The 19,441-nt window shown below is 42.8% G+C and overlaps 1 protein-coding gene across 1 annotated transcript in view; it reads left to right on the top strand.

Moving 5' to 3' along the window:
- EML1 (EMAP like 1) overlaps nt 1-19,441 on the top strand; it is a 116,872-nt gene that overhangs the window by 61,868 nt on the left and 35,563 nt on the right. The window contains 1 exon segment of the mRNA XM_074365046.1: nt 11,233-11,367. Within this exon segment, the coding sequence (XP_074221147.1) occupies nt 11,233-11,367 (135 nt within the window).

Raw genomic sequence — 19,441 nt, 5'->3', positions numbered from 1 at the left:
GTAGGCGAGAAGCACCTTAAGTGGTAAGCTCTGGGAACAGGTCCAGCTCCCATGTTAAAATAAGTATTGCTCTTTTATATGGCACTTCAGAATTTCTCATTTGAGTTAAAGCTTGCAAAAGTGTGATACTTGTTAATGTCGCCAAAACAAGAACCATATCAATTTCTTCTTCTTTTAGATTTAATCATTTTGTCTTTGAAATCTCATTTGCTAAAGCCATGGCGGGCCATTTTGTATTGTTACTTAAAACTTCTCTCTTGAAAAAACTAATGGGAGTATAACCTATATAAAAAATGAATATGCTGCTTCCAAGTCTTGGAATTTAGGAAAATTCAGGGTGCCGTACCGAGTGCAGATTTTTATCAGTAAAATTTGGGTAAACTCATACTTTAAAGTGACGCGTAACAGCGGAGATGCAGGTGTTGCTGTTGTCCGTCAGGCAGAGCATAGGTTGCTCTTAACTTTCCTGTAGTTTCATAATTGTCATGTTAAAATTGTATATTTTATATGCCAGGTCACCGTTCTAAATTTTTACGCTCTGAAAAATGAAACATCTGATGGTAATATATAAATAATATAATATAAATAATATAATGTAAATTCTTGGGCAGTCTCCCTCGTGGACTTGGTGCACGAGCTCGCAGAGTTCACTGCAGTACTAGCTAGCCTCATGTGCGCTGGGGGCTCGGGGCGTGGGTGTGCTCTGCAGCGCGCAGGGGTGCCCACCGGGCAGGTGAGGGTAGGCTGGACGCCGCATTGTGACTCAGAGTGAAAATGTAGCAATCCCATCTTATATTTTTATTTTTTATTTTGGGGGGAGGGAGGTAGTTGGATTTATTTATTTATTTATTTATTTATTTATTTATTTATTTATTTATTTATTTATTTTTATTTTTAATGCAGGGTCTGGGGATTGGACCTTGTGCACATGAAGCACGCGCTCTACCACTGAGCTCTACCCTCCCCCACCATCTTATCTTTGAAATACATAGTGTTTGTATGTAAAGGCCATTCCTTCACCAGGCAGATTTTCATTGTGTTTCATCAGATAGAGTTTCAGGTACTTATTGTTTGTGAATTTTAAGAAAATTGGTTTTGCAGGGCTTTTTAGAACTCTAAAATGAGATTCTTAGCTTCATTTCTTACCTACTTAATACATGTTTGAGTTATTTATTTACGATCAACACAAAATGACCTGGAATCTACTTGGCAGCAGTTGATACGGGCTGTCTTTTATTCATCTAAATGTTGTAAGATTGACAAGACTGACATTTTTTTTAAGTTTTAGGTTGCCATCTGTTACCATTTCTTTCCTTGTCTTTTAAAATTGTGGCAGAAAACACATGACATTAAATTTACCATCTTCACCATGTTAAGTGTACAGTTCAGTAATGTTAAGTATATTCTCGTTTTTGTACAGCAGATCTCCAGAGCTGTTTCATCTGGCAAAACTGAAACTGCACCTATTAATACACAGTAATTCCTCCCAGAGCCCTGCTGACTGCCTGTTCCCTTCTGTTTCTGTGAGCTGACCACATCGATACTTCCTATGAGTGGAATCGCACCGTGTTTGTCCTTTTGGACTTATTTCACTTAGCAAAATTTCCTCAAGGTTCATTCATCCTGTAGCATGTGACAGGACTTCCTTCTGTTTTAAGGCTGTGTCACATTCCATTGTACATGTGTACCACATTGTGTTTACCCATCCACCTGTCAGTGGGCATTTGGGTTGCTTCTGCCTCTTGGCTATTGTGCATAGTGCTACCATGAACATAGGTGTGTGGATATCTCCTTGAGTCCCTGCTTTGAATTCTTTGGGGTATCTACCCAGAAGTGGGATTGCCGAGTCATATGGTAATTCTGTTTGTAATTTTTTGAGGAACTGCCGTAATGTTTTCCATAATGGCTGCACCATTTTACGTTCCCACTAACTGTACACAAAGTTTCCAGTTTCTCCTCATCTTTGCCAACATTTGTTGTTTTCTATTCTCGATGGTGGCCCTTCTAATGCGTATGATGCGATTTCTAGTGTTTTCATTTGTGTTTCTGTTACTATTGTGGTGAGCATCTTTTCACATGCTTGTAAGCCATTTCTATATGTTTTTTTGGAAAATTTTCTATTCAAGTCCTTTGCCCATTTTCGTTGTTATTCATCTTTTTGTTGTTGAATTGTGGTAGTTCCTTATACATCCTAAATATTAATCTCTTACCAGATACATGATTTACAATATTTTCTCCAATTCTGTAGGTTGCTTTTTCGCCACATTGATAGTTTCCTTTGCACAGAAGCTTTTTAAATTTGGTGTAGTCCAATTTGTCTATTTTTGCTTTTGGCGTCATGTCCAAGAAATCATTCCCAAATCCAATGTCTTGAAGCTTTCCCCCTATGTCTTCTTCTAGGAGATTCATAGTTCTAGGTCTTCAATCCATTTTGAGTTAATTTTTCATACAGCATAAGGGTCCAATTTCATTCTTTTGCACATGAATGTCCAGTTTTCCCTGCACCATTTGTTGAAGAAACTGACTTGCCCCCATGTGTAGTATTGGCACCCTTGTTGAAAATCATTTGCCCCTATAGACAAGGGACTATTTCTGGGCTCTCTATTCCGTTCCATTGGTCTGTGTTACCTGTCTTTATTCTAGTACCACACACTCTTGATGACTTTGCTTTGTAGTATGTTCTGTAATCAGGAAGTGTGATTCCTCCAGCTTTGTTCTTCTTTTTCAAGACTGTTCTGGCTATTTGGGGTCCCTTGAGATTCCATATGAATCCTAGGATTTTTTTCTATCTTTACAAAAAAAATGCCATTGGTATTTTGATAGGGATTGTGTTGAATCTGTGAATCACTTTGGGTAACATGGACATTTTAATATATTAAGTCTCCCAATCTCACAAACATAGGGTATCTTTCCCTTCTTTGTGTCTTTTTGATTCCTTTCAGCAGTGTTTTGTGGTTTTCTGTCTACAAGTCCTTCACCTCCTTGGTTAAGTTTATTCCTAAGTATTTTGTCCTTTTTGATGCTATTATAAATGGGATTTTTTTTAAATTTCCTTTTCAGATTGGTCATTGTTAGTGGATAGAAATGCAACTGACTTTTGTGTTTTAGTTTTTGTATCCTGCAACTTGGATGAAATCATGTATTAGTTCTGACGGTTTTTAGGAGGGAATCTGTAGGGTTTTCTACATATGAGATTATGTCATCTGCAAACAGAGGTGATTTTACTTCCTCCTTTCCAGCTTGGGTGCCTTTTATTTTTTTCTTGTCTAATTGCTCTGGCTGGGACTTGCAGTACTACATTCAGTAGCAGTGGTGAGAGTAGGTCTCCTTGTCCTGTACCTGATCTGAGAGCAGAGGCTTTCAGTCTTTCACCATTGAGTCTGATGTTTACTGTGGGCTTTTCTTGTATGGTTTCTACTCTGTTGAGGTAATTTTCTTCCATTCCTAGTTTGTAGAGTGTTTTCATCATGATGGGTGTTGAATTTTATCAAGTGCTTTTTCTGCATCAATTAAGATCATCATGTGGTTTCTGTCTTTCATTCTATTAATGAGGTGTATTTTATTGATTTTCCTAAGTTGAACCATCCTTGCGTTCCAGGTGTAAATCCAATTTAGTTATGGTGTATAATCCTTTTAATGTGCTATTAAATTCAGTCTGGTAGTATTTTGTTAATTTTCACATCAGTATTTATCAGGGATATTGGCCTGTAGTTTTTCTTGTATCTTTGTCTATGTTTGGTATCAGAGTAATGGTCTCAAAGTCTCAAAGAATGAAGTTGGATGCCTCCTCCTTTTATTTCTTTAGAAGAGTTTGAGGAGGGTTGCTGTTAGTTCTTTAAATGTTTAGTAGCATTCTAGAGTCCTGCCATCTGGTCCTGGGCCTTTCTTTGTTGGGAGATTGTTGATTACTGCTTCAATGTCCTTACTAGTTACAGGTCTGTTCGGAGTTTTTGATACTTCATAATTCAAACTTGGTAGGTTGCATGTTTCTAGAAATTTATACATTTCTTCTAGGTTATCCAATTTGTTGTTTAATTTCATAGTAGTGTCTTATAATCCTTTTTATTTCTGTGATATCAGTTGTAATAAACCCTCTTTTGTTTCTGATTTTAGTTATTTGAGCCTTGTCTCTTTCTCTTAGTTTAGTGGAGAATTTGTCAATTTTGTTGATCTTTTCAAAAATCAACTCTTGGTTTCATTGATTTTATTTTCTATTGTTCTTTCTCTATTTTGTTTATTTCTGCTATAATCTTTATTATTTCCTTCCTTCTACTAACTTTTGGCTTCATTTGTTCTTGTTTTTCTACTTCCTTGAGGCATGAAGTTAAGTTGTTGATCTGAGATCTTTCTTCTTTTTTAATGTGTTTACAGCTATAAACTTCTCTCTTAGTAATGCTTTCTCTGCATCCCATAAGTTTTAGCACATTTTGTTTTTGTTTTCTCTTGCCTCCAGATATTTTCTAAATTCTCTTGTGATTTCCTCTTTAGCTCATTTGCTGTTTAAGAGTGAGTTAATTTCAAGGCTGACTTTTAAAGTAGTAAATAGGTAATGAAAAAACGAGCTTCTTTTACTTTATTCTTGAAAAAAATAGAATTTTAGAATTCATATCTTTATATACTTGGAATTCAAGTAAAAGAAAAAATTTTTCAGAGCATAAATAACAAAAGTAAATTTTGAAAGGTAGATACAATTTCTGACTTTCATTTCATTTCATGAGAGCTTATGTCAAGCATTCTAGCACTTTGATTTTGTAGAAGGCTCTGTGTTTGATCCAAAGTAACTTTGATGTAGTATAGTAATGCCCTTCACTTCATAGACTGTTTATGGTTTTCTTCAACCTTGCAGGATTAATTGACACAATTGTTAGAATCCTTGGCAAACTGTGTTTTGAGTTCTAGTATTGGGAACATGTATTCAGGGTAGAATCAGGCTGGGGGTGAGATTCATGAGGACGACTGCAGGGATGCGGCTGTGCTGGGAGTCCAGCTGATGCTTTCCCACAGGGTGTGAAACAGACAAAGAGACACAGTGGTGCTTCAGCACCTCTTTAAATCAGTGATGGTGGTAGAAATCTTTGTTTGATGATAATAAAAGCCTACTACATGCCAGATTTTTAATACCATGATCACTCATCCTCAAAACAACCTTCCAAGGTAGATATTATTATCCCTGTTTTTGCCCATTGGAAAAACTGAGGCTCAGAGGGCTAAAGTAGCTTGCGCCGGGTCAAGTAAGTGGAGAGCCTGGGCTCAAACCCAGATTTGTTTGGGTCCGGAGCTCACACTCTTTCCACAATGACAGGCTGCTGCTTGCAAAGATTTCCAGGTCAGGGCTTACATCTCCTCATAAAAAACGCTTGATATAATTACTCCTTGGAAACCATCCCTCTTGTGTGCCCCATCCTGTCTGTTTGCCGCTTGTTAGAAACAGTGACTCTCCAAGATGCCACTGAGAGGGACAGGAGCAACAGGCAGGAGCCAAGGTGACTCTGAGCAGAGATCTCTGGCAGGTTGCAGCTCTGAGAGACAGAACTGCCCATGAAACAGGGGCTGTGGGGGCTGAACTCCCAGCACAGCATCAGGCCCTGAGCTGTGAACAGAGGCCTGGGCCTCCTGCCTCCCATTTCAGCCACGTATGAAAGAGCCCGTGGACAGTGATTGCTCTCAGCTGTATCATCTTGGAAGGAAAGGGGGAAGGAGGGAGAGAGGTTCATTAGTAGCCATCATATTGTGTGTGTGTGTGTGTGTGTGTGTGTGTGTGTGTGTGTGTGTGTGTGTGTGTGTGTTAGCACTAAAACAGTAACCTTCTTTCCAGAAATATTCTAAGGCCTCTGTAGGCTTTTCTTTTTAATTTACAAAATAATCAGTTTTATTCTGCTGATAAGCTGTTGTCTTGCAACTAACTAGATTTTCTAGATTGAGTGTCCAAGACTCTTGATTTTCGGCATAGAGCTTAGTGATGCATTTATTTTATTTCTCTGCCTTTTATGGGCTTACTTGGATGTGAATTCTCATCCATCTGGAAGTTGGAAACCCAGACAATAGCATGTAAGACTTACTCTTGAGGAAGTTCCTATGGGTCTCTCATGAGGAGAGAATTTTGAAAGGAGAAGCCAGCTGGGCATTCTGAATATTAGGATTAAAACAACCTCCAGGCCATTTCAAATATGCTTACAATCATGTAGGGATTTTTCTGTAATCAGAGCCCCAAATTAACTGAGCTGGGGCATCTGTGCTGTGTAGATGGGTATATGTTTGTTTTCTTTTTTCCAGGGTTTTTTCAGCCTAGTGCTTAAGAACAAAATCCCCTTTGGAAACTGTCCAGCACCCAGGGGTTGTGTTTTGTGTTGCCAATTAAGATTTTCGATTGGAGGCTTGATTTGGAATCCTTGGGAAAATCTTTGTTTCCATTAGTCAAAGGAGAAGAGGCAGAAAATCCGGGGAAGACATTGTAGGTCATACCTTGCTCAATGGGGAGGCTAAAGCTGACAATAGAATAACATTTCCACTGGCTCAGAACAGAGACAATCACTCATTCTTTCCACCCCTAAGTAGAGCTTTACAACAGGGTAGAGCTGTGAGAAGAGAGATCAAAAGAACAAAACTGGTACAAAAAGAGAGCATTAATTTAAAAATGCCCTGTTCCAATTGTAAGATGGGACAGTAAATATCTGTGGCTGACAAACAGCTGACAGTCCTTTGGAAAAATAGTTGCACTCATTAGAAATCCAGCATTTGTTAAAGCACCGAAGTCAGTGCCAGGTACTTACATGATTTAAATCTGCTTTGGGCTGTTGCTTTTTAAATTATTTCTAATGTATTTCTCTGTCATTGAGATCCATTGAAATGTCTGTGTTGAATTCATGCTTTGAGTCTGTTCTCTGTAGCAAGGTAGCCATGGGAGTATTCTGCTGTTGAACAAAGGAAGAGGAGTTGGCAACTGTCCCTTTGTCAGAGAGATGCAATCCCCCCACTCTGGGCTCAGGTAGTTGGCTTCGTATGATAGAAACATCTTATTTTTATTTGTCAAATTCTCTTAGACCACCAGCCTTCTTAGGAAGTGCCGTGGTTTTTGCCACAAAGATGTCGTCAGACAGTAAAAGATAAGAGCATTTCTAAATTACTGAAGTGCATGATCTCAGTCCATCACAATCAGCTCACACCTTGCAGGACAAAAGCCAAGTTAGTCCTGGTTCCGTGTTGATTTGCCAGCACTCAGCATACCACCCAGTGTAGGCTGATTCCGAAGAAGAACTTGTTGAGTAGATTATTGTTTTGATCTAGCATTAATCACTCCTGCCATCATGACAGATGACAACATCCAAACAAATCTCTGGCCGCATGCACGAGCTGCCTGCCAGATTAGTATTTTCTTTTAATTGTGAAAGTTTGGAATCTTTTTTGCAAATTTTTGGAAAACCAGTTCTTGACTCCAAATCACATGATGAAAGAAAGAGTCCTTGTAGCTCCTTACGCTTAGAGTTACCTAGCCATCAGAAGAGAGGTGGCCACCTTTGTTGTTCTCCGCTGAGAGATGTTGTTATGCCTAAAATTTAGTTTAAACTGGCAAAAACCATTAAATGCAAATGTTGTGTAATGTCAAGGACCATTATGTTTTCAGAACTTAGAAGGTTTTTGGTTTAGGAGTTGGGGAACAGAAGAGAAAGGAAATGATGGCATTGATGCATTTCTACACCAAAAATACTTGGCTTGCCTTAAGCACTAAAAAATGTGCTGTGTTATTATGCAGTCTCTCACAAGCTAGTGCTCCTACCAGTTTCAAAATAAAGAGCATGATTTTTTACTTGCTGTTCAGAGGGAATGTAACTTCTTTGATACTATTCCCCACTGGCTGTGTAAGGAGGCGTCTCGCAGTGAGTGTGCAGTATCGCTCCTTCCGGCTGCTCTCGTTCCTGCCAATGTCTTGTCTCCCAGCTCTCTTTTCTGTCCTTCCCTCTGAGTCCTGGTAAATCCTCTTTAATTCATGCGTGCTCTCGGCTCTCCAAAGGACATGTCTTGTTTTTTCTGTGTAGACAATAGTAGATTATTTTTTTAAAAACAGCCTACTGTTTTAATGCAAGTATGCGAATGGAAAATTTCTTGAAAGAGCTGTGATGGATTATATCCAGGTCTGTATATGCAAACCAAGATGTTTCCCAGTGTTAATGTATCGGGGGCTCTGGAATGTGCTGACGCATACCCAGGTATCTCCCACGCCTTTATTATCGCACTCACGTCTATTCTGCTTTGTTCCTGTGCTGCTTATGTGTATATTAAACAGGTCTGTGAGTCTTCTCAGTGCATGCAGACCGATCAAGTCAACGCCCCGGTGAGGGTACTTGGATTTGCTTTGCCACCCTCGCTGCTGCTTCAGTAGTTTTACCTCCCTTTTAGTACAGCAGCTGAGGAGGGGACGGTTCTTATCTGATGCCTGCCATTGATCAAGTCTTAAATCTGATAACCGTATTAATTATTGACCTTCATTGGATTTTTAGATGTTCAGCATCTCTGTTCAATGGGTCCCCAAAATGCATACACTTCGGTGTTTCACAAATTGCTGGCGATCTTAACTGGGAGGTCCAGTAGAAAGTACAAGGGGTGAAGTAATTTCAGGCACGTTGCTTTCTTACCCCTGTAGTTGTTACCTCATTTGTAAAATGGGGGGATGGTGATGCTTTTGCAGGGGATTTGAGGTTCAAATGAAATGATCCGTGTAAAATGCAAAGCTCTGAACACATGTGACCTGTCGCTGCCCACGCTTCCGTCATGGATGTCCCCTCTTCACCCTTCCAGCCGCCAGGGTGAGTGTTTTATTAGGAAATTGGTGAACGTTTGCCATCATTGATTAATAGTCATGGCTTTTCAGTTCTTTAAGGGTGTTTTATACAAGCTTTAAACAGCCGTGAACTTCCCCTGAACTCCCACAGGGACACCGTGGAGGTGACGCTCTAGGCTGCCAGCTGCTGGGACAGTGCTCCTAAGAGCTTTGTACCAGATGCTTGGCAGAGGGAGATCCCGCTGCATGAAATTAGCTTGGTGTTTCTCATCACTGGAAGATCTCGAAATTTAAGCACAAAGGATTCTGTAATGTTTAGACTTTACTCCTAAATTTCAGAAATGTATTGCTCTCCAAAGATCTATAATTTCCTTGTCCTCAAATTGAGTGTTCTAAAAATTCACATTTTGACCTGACGGCACGCCCGTGCAGATCCCAGCTGTGAGATGTGGGTGCTGTCAATTCAGAGCTTCCTCGGTTACCAGAAAGGCTCCGCGGACAGTGTCTTCACACCGTCATGAGTGTGGTCATTTTTTTTAGGTTTGCTCGCTCAGGGAGCGAGGTGGTTTTTCAAAAACTGATATGCTGTACAGTTTTTTAAAACATGCTAAGATATTATTTACTGAAGGTTGGCAGTTATGGAGGAAAAAGGACTGAAAGTTGGCCCAAAGGAAGGCAGAGATGAGGAGAAAAAAGAGACGGGAGGGAAGACCGCAGAGGCTCCCAGGGGCGAGGCTCTCGCAAGTTCAGTTATTTAATTGTGAGAAAGGAGGACTTTGGAATTCAGCCCAGGGGCGGTAGTCTTGCTGTCTGGAGTCCTCAGCTCCTGTGTCCCCCTGATTGAAATTCGGTTCTGTCTCCACCGTCCCCTGGTGCTGTGCTCACTGGAGCCCCTGAGGCTACACCATCACCCCCCCCCAGCCCCCCGTCCCTGCAGCCCTAGCAGCCTTCTGTCCTCCCCGGGTTTATCCCTCCCCAGCCTCTCCAGGTTTCTCTGCCCCCTCAGATTCTGGCTGCAGTTCCTCAACTCACGTCTTACCAAGTGACTCCCTCCCTGAGGGTTCTCTTTACTCTCATCTACTCTCCTTCCTCAGGTGGAGATTTCCTCCACATCTGAGGTTCAGTGACCCCCCCCCAACCCCAGCTGACTGTACTGGTCCCCAGCCACCTCCCAGGTTGCAGAATTTCATCACCTCCCACCCGCACCTTGACTCTGTGCACCTGGGCCAGACCTCCCCCCCGTAGCCCCTGCCCCAGAGAGGCACCCCCCACCCACCCCCTCCTTTCTTTCTCACAGAGCAGATGCCAAATTATAGCATCTCATGCCTCTTCCTGCCACCAGGGTCAGTGTGACACTCCTATTTCTTGTTTCATTTATTTCATCCTTTCATTTAGTAAATATTTATCCAGCTTCTATACTAGGCTCTGCAAAGTATACAAGAATGATTAGAACCTCAAGAAACTTATGGCCTTAATGATGAAGATTTAAAACAAAACAAAACAAAAAACACTGCACAGGGATACCCATAATACAGTTGCGTGCTCTGAGAGCGAGCCATCAACCTGCAGCCCCTGCCCTGGCTCCTTGTCCCCTCACGCCTGTGGATTACCTGTGCGTGGTATCCCTTGTCCTAGGACAGGCTCTTCCCTGCTGTGTAATTACAACACATTCAAGCCATTCGTTCTCTCCCTCCCAGAAATTCACAACCTTCAGGAAGCCTTCCCCAGATGTCCCTCACCAGGCTTCCCACCAGTCTAGCCCTTGGGTTATACAGAAGGAAGTCATCACTTGTAGGGGCAGCAGCTCCAAACAAAGGCATCCTGCAGAGGGTGGAATGAGTCTGTCATTACCTGTGGCATCTTAACTGTGTTTGTCCCACATGTGCCTTTAGACCAGAGTTCTTCGGTATCAGCATTATTGACGTTTGGGGCTGGATCAGGCTTCGGTATGGGGCTGTCCTGTGCACTATAGGGCATTTAGCAGCACTCTGGCCTCTACCCATTAGACGCCAGTAGCCGTCCTCTCCCCCGACCCCGCTGTGACAAGCAAAAATGGTTCCAGATGGTGCCAGGTCTCCTGGGGGGCGGAGTCACCGTGGGTTGAGCACCATTTGTCTAGACTGAAGCCTGCACGAGGGTCGAGGGTGGGGTCACCTCCCGCCAAGCCCTGGAGAGCACCCACGGTGCTGTTGGGGATCTTACCTTTCAGCTTCCTCTGTGACTGATCTGCACTCATTGCCGCAGGCACAAAGGCAGTGAGTAGAGGCATGGATGTCGAGTGACAATTCTGGAAAGTTTTTTTTTTTTTTTTATCTCTGTAGTTAGGAATTTAGAACCAGCCTACCTTTTAAATATCCACATGGAAATCTGATGTCCTCTGTGTATATTTCTACACTCAGCAACAAGATAAGCTCGCTCGGTGAAGGATTTCATGGTCCTTTTCATTGCACTTCTAGCACCATCAAGAGGACCAGCTCTTCCGAACGGGTCTCTCCTGGCGGCCGAAGGGAAAGCTACGGGGATTCCAAAGGAAACCGGAACCGCACAGGATCCACCAGCAGTTCTTCCAGCGGCAAAAAGAACAGTGAAAGGTAAGGGGCGTCTTGCCCGCTGCTTCCTGCTGATCAGATACTGTGGGCTGTCTTCTCCCCAGAGGTGAGTCAGAAGACCCCTAGTAAGCACACAAGCTGGGCGCCCTCCGTGGCGCACAGACCCCCTGAGATGAGCCTCGGCACTGGCCAGACAGCCTCTGATCGCGGCTCTCACCGGTCCTTGTCCAGGTGGACGATTACGACTTGAACTCCCAGCTCTAATGAAGACAGAAGTAATTCCTGAGAATTTGCTTAGTACCAACTCTAGGGGATTTGGGGAGTTGTTCTGAATTTCCACAGAGCGTTCGATATTTCTAGGACTCCAGCTGCCATTTCAAAATTAATGATAGTGGATTATTTAAGTTTGTCAAGAGTGTTGTCTGCCTTAGACTGGATGAAAATCTGTAATTCTGTGATTTGTCAGAAACTCTTACTAATATTGAGCTAACATCAGAAATAGGAACCATTTTCTTTCTGGTTTCATGAAACATGCTTTGAATATTTCTTTGAGGTTAGTTTATAATGGATTATGATAACTCCCTATTAAACTATTACAATTAAATAGTAATGTTTTATGAGTGAAAGCTCATTTTAATAGCTTGTTTTATGGGTAAGAATATATTGTGCATGTGAGATCAGTTTCTCTGTATATATGTCTACTCACCATACGTTATTCTCTCTTTTTAAATATTGTGCTTCAATTTTATTTTCTATTAAGCAAGTCTTAGGAAGGAACTTCAGCTTCACAGGCTGAGTATGTTTTGTTTTTTGTTTTTTTCCAAATGTTCATGTAAGGAGAAGGCTTAGTCATAAAGCAGTTGACTCCAAGCCACAGGCTGTAAAAATTCCAAGCTCGTAAGTCCATTCTGATTCAGTCCTATAAACGAAGCTTAAACTCTTTCCCAGTTTTATTCCTAAAAGATATGTTTTGTTTAAAAAAAAAAAAAAAGATGCAGGCACCTGTCACATCTCTAGCAGGTCAGGTCCACAGTCAGTTAACAATCTCAAAACCACTGACATGGGGTTCTGTCCTCTGATGTAGACCATTAGTACTTCTTATCAGAAGATTATGCTAATTGGGTGGTAAGACCTTGGAAATAAGGCCAAGTGGTTACAACGGCAGCAGAGCGTAAGTAAGCGGGAAATGCAGCGTGCATTTAGGCTTCTGTGAATTCAGGGGAAGCTTGGACGTTGACCTGAAAGGTCTGGCTCTTGGCAGTTTTTAAAAACTTGGCTCCTTCTCAGCACATCTGATTTGTATTAAGAATTTCCAGAAGAATCTCCATTGTGCAAACCCCAGAACTATTTTATCTTTTAAATCCTATGGCTTTGCTAAACATACTGGGTAAATATTTCCATGAAAGATAATTACAAAGATTTTTTTTGTAATGCCACTGTAGGAAATTTTGATTTGGAAATGAGGGACTGGGAAAATTTACTAACCATTTTCCAGAACTAACTCAGGCAACTACACACGTCCATTTAAACACAAATTCTTTGTCACGTTAGAACCCAGGAATAGTGGAGGCCCACAAAGCGCCAAACTGGTTGAATTGCACTGGAGGAGTTTCAGAGAGAAAGTCCCTGCCTTCCCTTAGGTCAGCGCTGGTACCAGGACACCTTTCGGGGCCGGTAGGAGTAGTGGCAGCAGTAAATCAGACAGAGGAGGAAGCAGCTAAGACGCTACGGAGGTGAAGGTCAAGCTGCTGCTCTCGTTGCTGCCTGTCCTCGTCCTGTCCCTCCCCCTTTCCGTGCCTGTGCGAAGAGCCCCACTCTCGTGCTGCCTTGACCCTGCCCCCAGTCAGAGCTGGAGTCTAACGGACCAGAGCCCAGGCTCCAGGGCTTTGAAAGCCCACAAAGAGAGGGATGGAGAGGTGGCCCCGATGCAGTTCCTTTATTAAACATTATGGTCCTCGGTGGTCTCAGATATCATGACCTCTTCCGCATCGCACACATTTGTCCATGGGTGCAGAACGCTGACTGACATTTAAGGAGATGATCCACGTTTGGTTACTGGAAACAGCAAGACATAATGGAAGAAGCACGGGCTCTGGAGTAAAGGACAGATCTGGGTGTGTAAGCCAGCTCCGCCTCTTCACTCCTCCGAGCTGCAGCTTCCCCCTGTCTGTGAATTAGGGATTTTATACCTAATTCCCTTGAATCTTACCAAAGCTAACTGGTTGGAAAACACCCAGCATGGCACTTGGCACACGTTATGGGCATTGTTGTCCTGGCGACTGTTGTCAAGTGAGACCTGTGCAGAGCCAAAGAAATTGCATCATGAGGCATTCCAAAATTCTGAGCTTCATTTTCCTCCCTCGTAAGATGAAGTTATTAGTCTTTTTTTGGTCTGATACATGTTAACTTACACTCAAAGGACACAGTCCTGTGAGTGCAACCTGGATTTTGGCAAAATCTAGAATTGGTTGGGGAGAAATAAAGTATTATATGGGCATCCCAGCGTGTCCGAGGGGGATTGGTTCCAGGACCTCACCCCCACCCCCTTGGATCCCCAAATCCATGGATGATCTAGTCCTTTGGTCAGTGGGTTCTGTATCCTCAGAGTCAACCAACTGCATTGCGGTGGTTGATTCCATGGATGGGGAACCCATGGGTACAGAGGACCAACCGTATACCCTCACGGTTGTTAATGTCACATCAGAATGAGCAGGTCTGCAGGCCCGGAGATGCCCAGGAAAGCTTGTTAGAATGTGAGGGAGTGAAGGTGGTACTGGAGGGGTAACTTTGGGTCTGTCCTGGTTTGCAGAAGCAGCAAGTCATTCCCACAGGGCAGCACTTTAACTTGTGTCAATCACAGATTATTTGCTATAAAGTCCCCAGTCACCACACACCATACACAATGCTGTCTTTGGTGCATGTGACACATTTACAAAAATTAGGAAGAGGCACCTCCTACTCAAGGAAAACCATTCTGTATCTGTTTGTATTTCTCAATAATAATCATTACAGCAGGTAGAAGGCGGCTACCTATAGCTGCACAGATCTCACTGTTGAACGTGAAATAATAGTGTTTTTGAGGTCCTAAACGTTCACATTTTCCAAGATTCATTAATTTGTTTAATAATAATTCTGTGTGTTGTGTTCTTAGAAACTGTTCTTTGTGATAGTTTCAATCTTCTTGCTCCTGTATCTCATTTCCTTTGGAAATGATCACCAGATTCAATAGTCTTTCTTGTGACATTCTTGACTTCTAGAATATTTAACATTTTAAAACACTTTGTTTGTAATGAGCCACCAATTTTTAACAGCACTTATTAATCTTGGCACTGAGAAAACTTTCGTAAGAACAAAAGCAGAATATGGCAATATAATATTTACTTTATGTATTATTGATGGTAAATGAATATTATCAATTATATAGTGATTTGTGTCATAATAAAGTACTTATTAAATTTAAAGTGGGAACCAACAATAACATTCTGATAAATGACCTGTAGTGTCTAATGTAGCCAGCAGAAAAACCCAATAGGAATTTTTTTTTTAGTTTGAAAAAAAAAGTGTTTTATGTCAGGCAGAAAAACAGCCACTATTTAGAATGGACAGTTTCTGTTAGACGTTGCTAGACTGATAAAATGTTTTAATTATCGAACTGGTTCCCCTGTGTAATTCTGACTGGAATAAGAGTCATCAGCTTTGTAAGCAGGACACTTTGTTTCCTTCAAAAAGTTGTTGCAATACGGGCTGATTTTGTTAGAACTAGGAATGTGTTAGCCGTCTGCCTGAAACCTTGCTGTATGTAACACACAAATGCGCTCCCTGTCTTTGGAGTCAATGACAGGAACAAGGCTGCAGATAATGACGCTGTCCGCCATGTGCAAGTGGCCCCTTAGGTGCCTTTTGTGTTGTGCAGCTGACTGTTTCATCGAGGCTGTAAGGTCCAGAGCCCCGAGCAGGACCCTCACTCCTTCCTCCTTAAAGCTCTAGCTTTCAGTGGGACGGTCTTTGGAATAACACCTCCAGTTCCTCAAGGCTCAGCTTTGCTTTGCTTTTCCTTTAGCGTCACTGATGGCGGAATCCAGTCAGCCTGGGGCGCCAGGTCCTTCATCACCTGTGGGTTCCTCCTCACACTCTCCTGTACCCTGATACCCACGCCTTCCAACACTGGCTCTCGCTTTCCCCCAGCAGGATTTCTTCTCTTTTCTGAAGTAATTTATTTATTACACAAGTAATATATGTTTTAGGATCTCCAAATGTACAAAAAAGGAGGAAATGAAAATCCCCTGCAATCTCAGCACTCAGAGAACTCACAGCTAACATTTTATTGTATTTCCATCCAGACTTTATTTCTAGAGTGTTGTGTGTGTAGTGTATAATTTTCACATAAATTATATTTTCTCTGTGTGTTTTGTAACCTTCTTTTTCACTTGCTATTTGAGCATGTCTTTGTGTCAGGAAATAAACTCTTACAACGTTACCTCAGATGTGAGTTATCATTTATCTAGGCAAATGTGCTTTAGTTGGCCGTTCAGGTACCAGCAAGACTTTTCTAGTCCAATTAGAGCAGTCCAACATCTAGAACAATGCCCAGCACGCAGTAGGTGCTCAATGAACATTTGTTATCAGAGGGAGAGTATAGCTCAGTAGTAGAGTGCATGCTCAGCATGCACGAGGTCCCAGGTTCAATCCCCAGTGCCTCCATTTAAAAATTAAATAAATAAGTAAACCTAATTACCACCCCCTGCAAAAAAATAAAAATAAATAAACATTTATTGAGTAAATCTTTTTACCCCCAGTCAATATAACAAAAAGAGGTTGGACCGATGGGGCATTATAGCCGTAGCCAAGTTCTAATCCCAGCTCTGCCACTTTTGTTGTATGACTGTGAAGCAGTTACTTAATCTTTTTGGGGTTTTCCTCAACACCAGTAAAAATTAGTACCCACCGCCCAGGGTCCTTGTGAGGATTAAATGAGATCGTATCCAGAGACCCTGTATCTGGCTCCTTAAATGGTAGCTCCTACAGTCATGCCTACTCTGTCCTGGTGCTGGAGCTGATGTGGGGGTGTTTGCGCACCTTTGCTCACCCCACCCCCCCAATCTTGAGTGCCCTTCTTCTTCGGGACATTTCAGAACTCCCCAGCCCCTGTTTCTGACCTCACCCCAACTTGAATAGGGAGGAATCAGAAATTCTAGACATTTCTGTCTCCTTACTTATTCACTTTGCCAGCACGGTGTGACTCACTGAGCACCTACCTGTGCAGGACACGGCGTAAGGCGTGGTGGGACATGGAAAGGAGCGGCCCACAAAGACTCATTCTCTCAACAAACACGAGTGACACATACAACTGAAAAGGGCCAGTGTCTTTCATTTCCTAAGGACACAACACACCTGTGAGGGAAAAGAGCCAGCTCAATCAGAAAGTTCGTGAACGGCTTGAGCAGAGGCAGTTCACGGGGAGAGGAATACAACTAAGAAGAAGATGTGCAAACTCAGTCTCCATTAAAGAAACACAAATCTAAGAAAGAAGACAGCATATGTAGAAAAATCTTTTTATTATATTACAACATGAAACAGATACCCCAAACAAACAAACATACAGCTGATGAATTACGCCTTCTAGCACTAGGAAGTGGAGGGTTTTCCCTGGTCCTAAGTGACATGTGTATGTGTCTGGAAACTTGGCAGGAGGAGGAGAGCTCTAGCTCATCCTTCAAGACCCAGCCTGGGATGCCCCTTTCTCTGGGAAGCCTGCCCTAGCCCCCTGGTCTGAGTTAGCTGCTTTTCAGATTGCTTTGTACACACCCATTAACTTTATCTGGAACTGCAACTCTCTCCCCACCCCCTGGGGGCCCACACGCCCTTGCCTGCTCGTCGCACCCCCCCACCCCACCCCACTTAAGCTTTGGGAGGACAGAGCTGTGTCAGTTTTCCTTCTTCGCATTCCTAGAACTTTGCACTGGCCTGGCACACAGTAACTGCTCAATAAATATCCGTTGAGTGGATGACAATGATATTACGTATATACTTAATTTAAAAAAAAAAAAACAAAAAAACCATAGTCATTGAAGAACTATGCAAATAGCACCACCTATTGGTAGATGGTTTTAACACTGCATTTTAGATTCTGAAACATTTGCAGTGGAAATTAAGTGACTTAAATTAAGTTTGTTTTTTTTTTTTTAACTAAAAGATTGTTTCACTCTTTAAGCCATGGGGTCATTTAGTTTTTAACAAATGTTAAAATAATAAGTGCTGATAGTCTTTGTGTTGTTTTAGTTTTGAGGCTGTTAGGTGAGGAGCCTAGAAATGTATGTAGGTTTTTGTCAGTGAAATTAGGAGGAAGAGGGAAATCACTTTAATTAATAACCATGTCTTGGGCACTTTGTTACACATTATATTTAATCCTGCCGGTACCCTGTACCTCAGTGGTGTTATTCCCATTTTGTAGATGAAGAAAACTGAGGTTCATGGAGGTGAAGTGGTTTGCTCCACAGGAACGCAGATCCAGCTGACTTCAAAACCTGTGCTCCTTCTGCTGTGTTAAGCTGCAAGTGTCAGCTGGAAATGTCTATGAAACAGTAGTTTTTGTCCCCAGTAGTCTCCAGTGACTTCTAAACATTTTAAATGGATGGATTTTAAATGACCCTACTTCTAGTTAAAAGCTGCTTACTTAAGGACAATTTATAAAAAGAATCATTATTTACATAGCAGAGTATTTTGGCTTCCAGCAGGGATTATATTTCATGAAGTGAGGTCATTTTCGGAAGAGTCATGGTATGTGTGCCGAGGGGCGTGGTTTTTATAGATGAGTAAGTTGCAGGGGGAAAATATGTGTTTGAAACAAGCCTCCTCCTTGCTCCAGTCTTATTCATCATTTTCCAAAGCAAGCATCTCTGCTCAGAAGCCTTTGGCCCCATCAGTCTGCCTTCATCCTTGTCTCTCCCAGCTCCCTGTTACGTGGGTCACACACGTGTCAGAGACCTGCTTTCAGGACCTCAGGGTCATTTAGTAACAGATACGATTGTTCTAGGCAAGGACCCCACCACAGGGGCGGGCAGTGATTACTCGTTGCATCCAAGTCTGAATGAGGTCTTGGCTGGACTCTCCTGCTTATAAACACCGTTTGCAGTGCAGCCACCACGAGTTATATCAGAGGAAGGGAAACAGCCACTTGTGACAGCCCCCACGCCCAAAGTGCACAGTGAACATTTTCCAGGATTTGCAAGCACGCGACTTGGGCGATTATAGCTGCTTTGTGGGTGTGAGCCCACAGCACCGGGTGGGGGATCTTCCCTGGGCCGACCGCCTGGTTTTCTCCCACGGCCCCCACGGCCTCCAGATCCAGCTGCCAGTCTGGTGAAGGCTCCAGGCTGCCTTGCCTCCTCCGTGAGCCCCCAGGCACTGCTCACAGTTGGAGCCCTTGGCGTAGTCTCCCGAACCACCCAGCTCAAGGGCGTGTGCAGCCAAGCTCTTTCGGCAATTCTCCTTTCTGCCAAAACAGAGCAGTAAAAAACCCCACCGGATTGCAACACTGTTCCTTTTGGAGATGTTGGCCACTGCAGCCTGGTGTCGGAATAGCTAAGAGGTGAGGGTTTGCTTGCCAGAAGGGAAATCCTTTCTCTCCTCTGGGCTGACTTCCGACCTGGGCTTCAAGGGAGGGTGGGGGACATTTTCACTGACTCCATCCTCGGATAGGGGTGAATGAAGCCCCGTTCTAGTTCCAGTGTTTATCCACCCCCATCTCCCTCCCTCCACACCCTGGCGGTGGAGACGGTGTGAAGTCACTCGCTTAAGATTTCCATTTAGCTCACATGAAGGAATGGGTGATCACAGACAAATTACACAATACCTTGAGAGGCTATCATGTCCCATTCCAAGTGACTCCACAGCCAGAGCATGGTTCCCATGTGCTGGGTCTGAAGGGCCCACTCGCAGCCCTGTTGACAGGTGAGTTCAAGAACAGACAGGTGACTGGCGTGTTGCTCCCGTTAACTGGTTCTGACCTGGGGCTGCAGTGTCTTTAACTTCGGATCATTGTCATCACATGTTCTGTGGGTTTCTCCTCCTGTCAGTAGTTGGGAAGGTTCATTACCATTTTATAGGTTTGTATTTA

Source organism: Camelus bactrianus, chromosome 6 (genome assembly GCF_048773025.1).
Source record: "Camelus bactrianus isolate YW-2024 breed Bactrian camel chromosome 6, ASM4877302v1, whole genome shotgun sequence".
Lineage (NCBI taxonomy): Eukaryota > Metazoa > Chordata > Mammalia > Artiodactyla > Camelidae > Camelus > Camelus bactrianus.
Note: the sequence above shows the minus strand (reverse complement) of the source record. Positions and strands in the feature narration are given on the sequence as shown.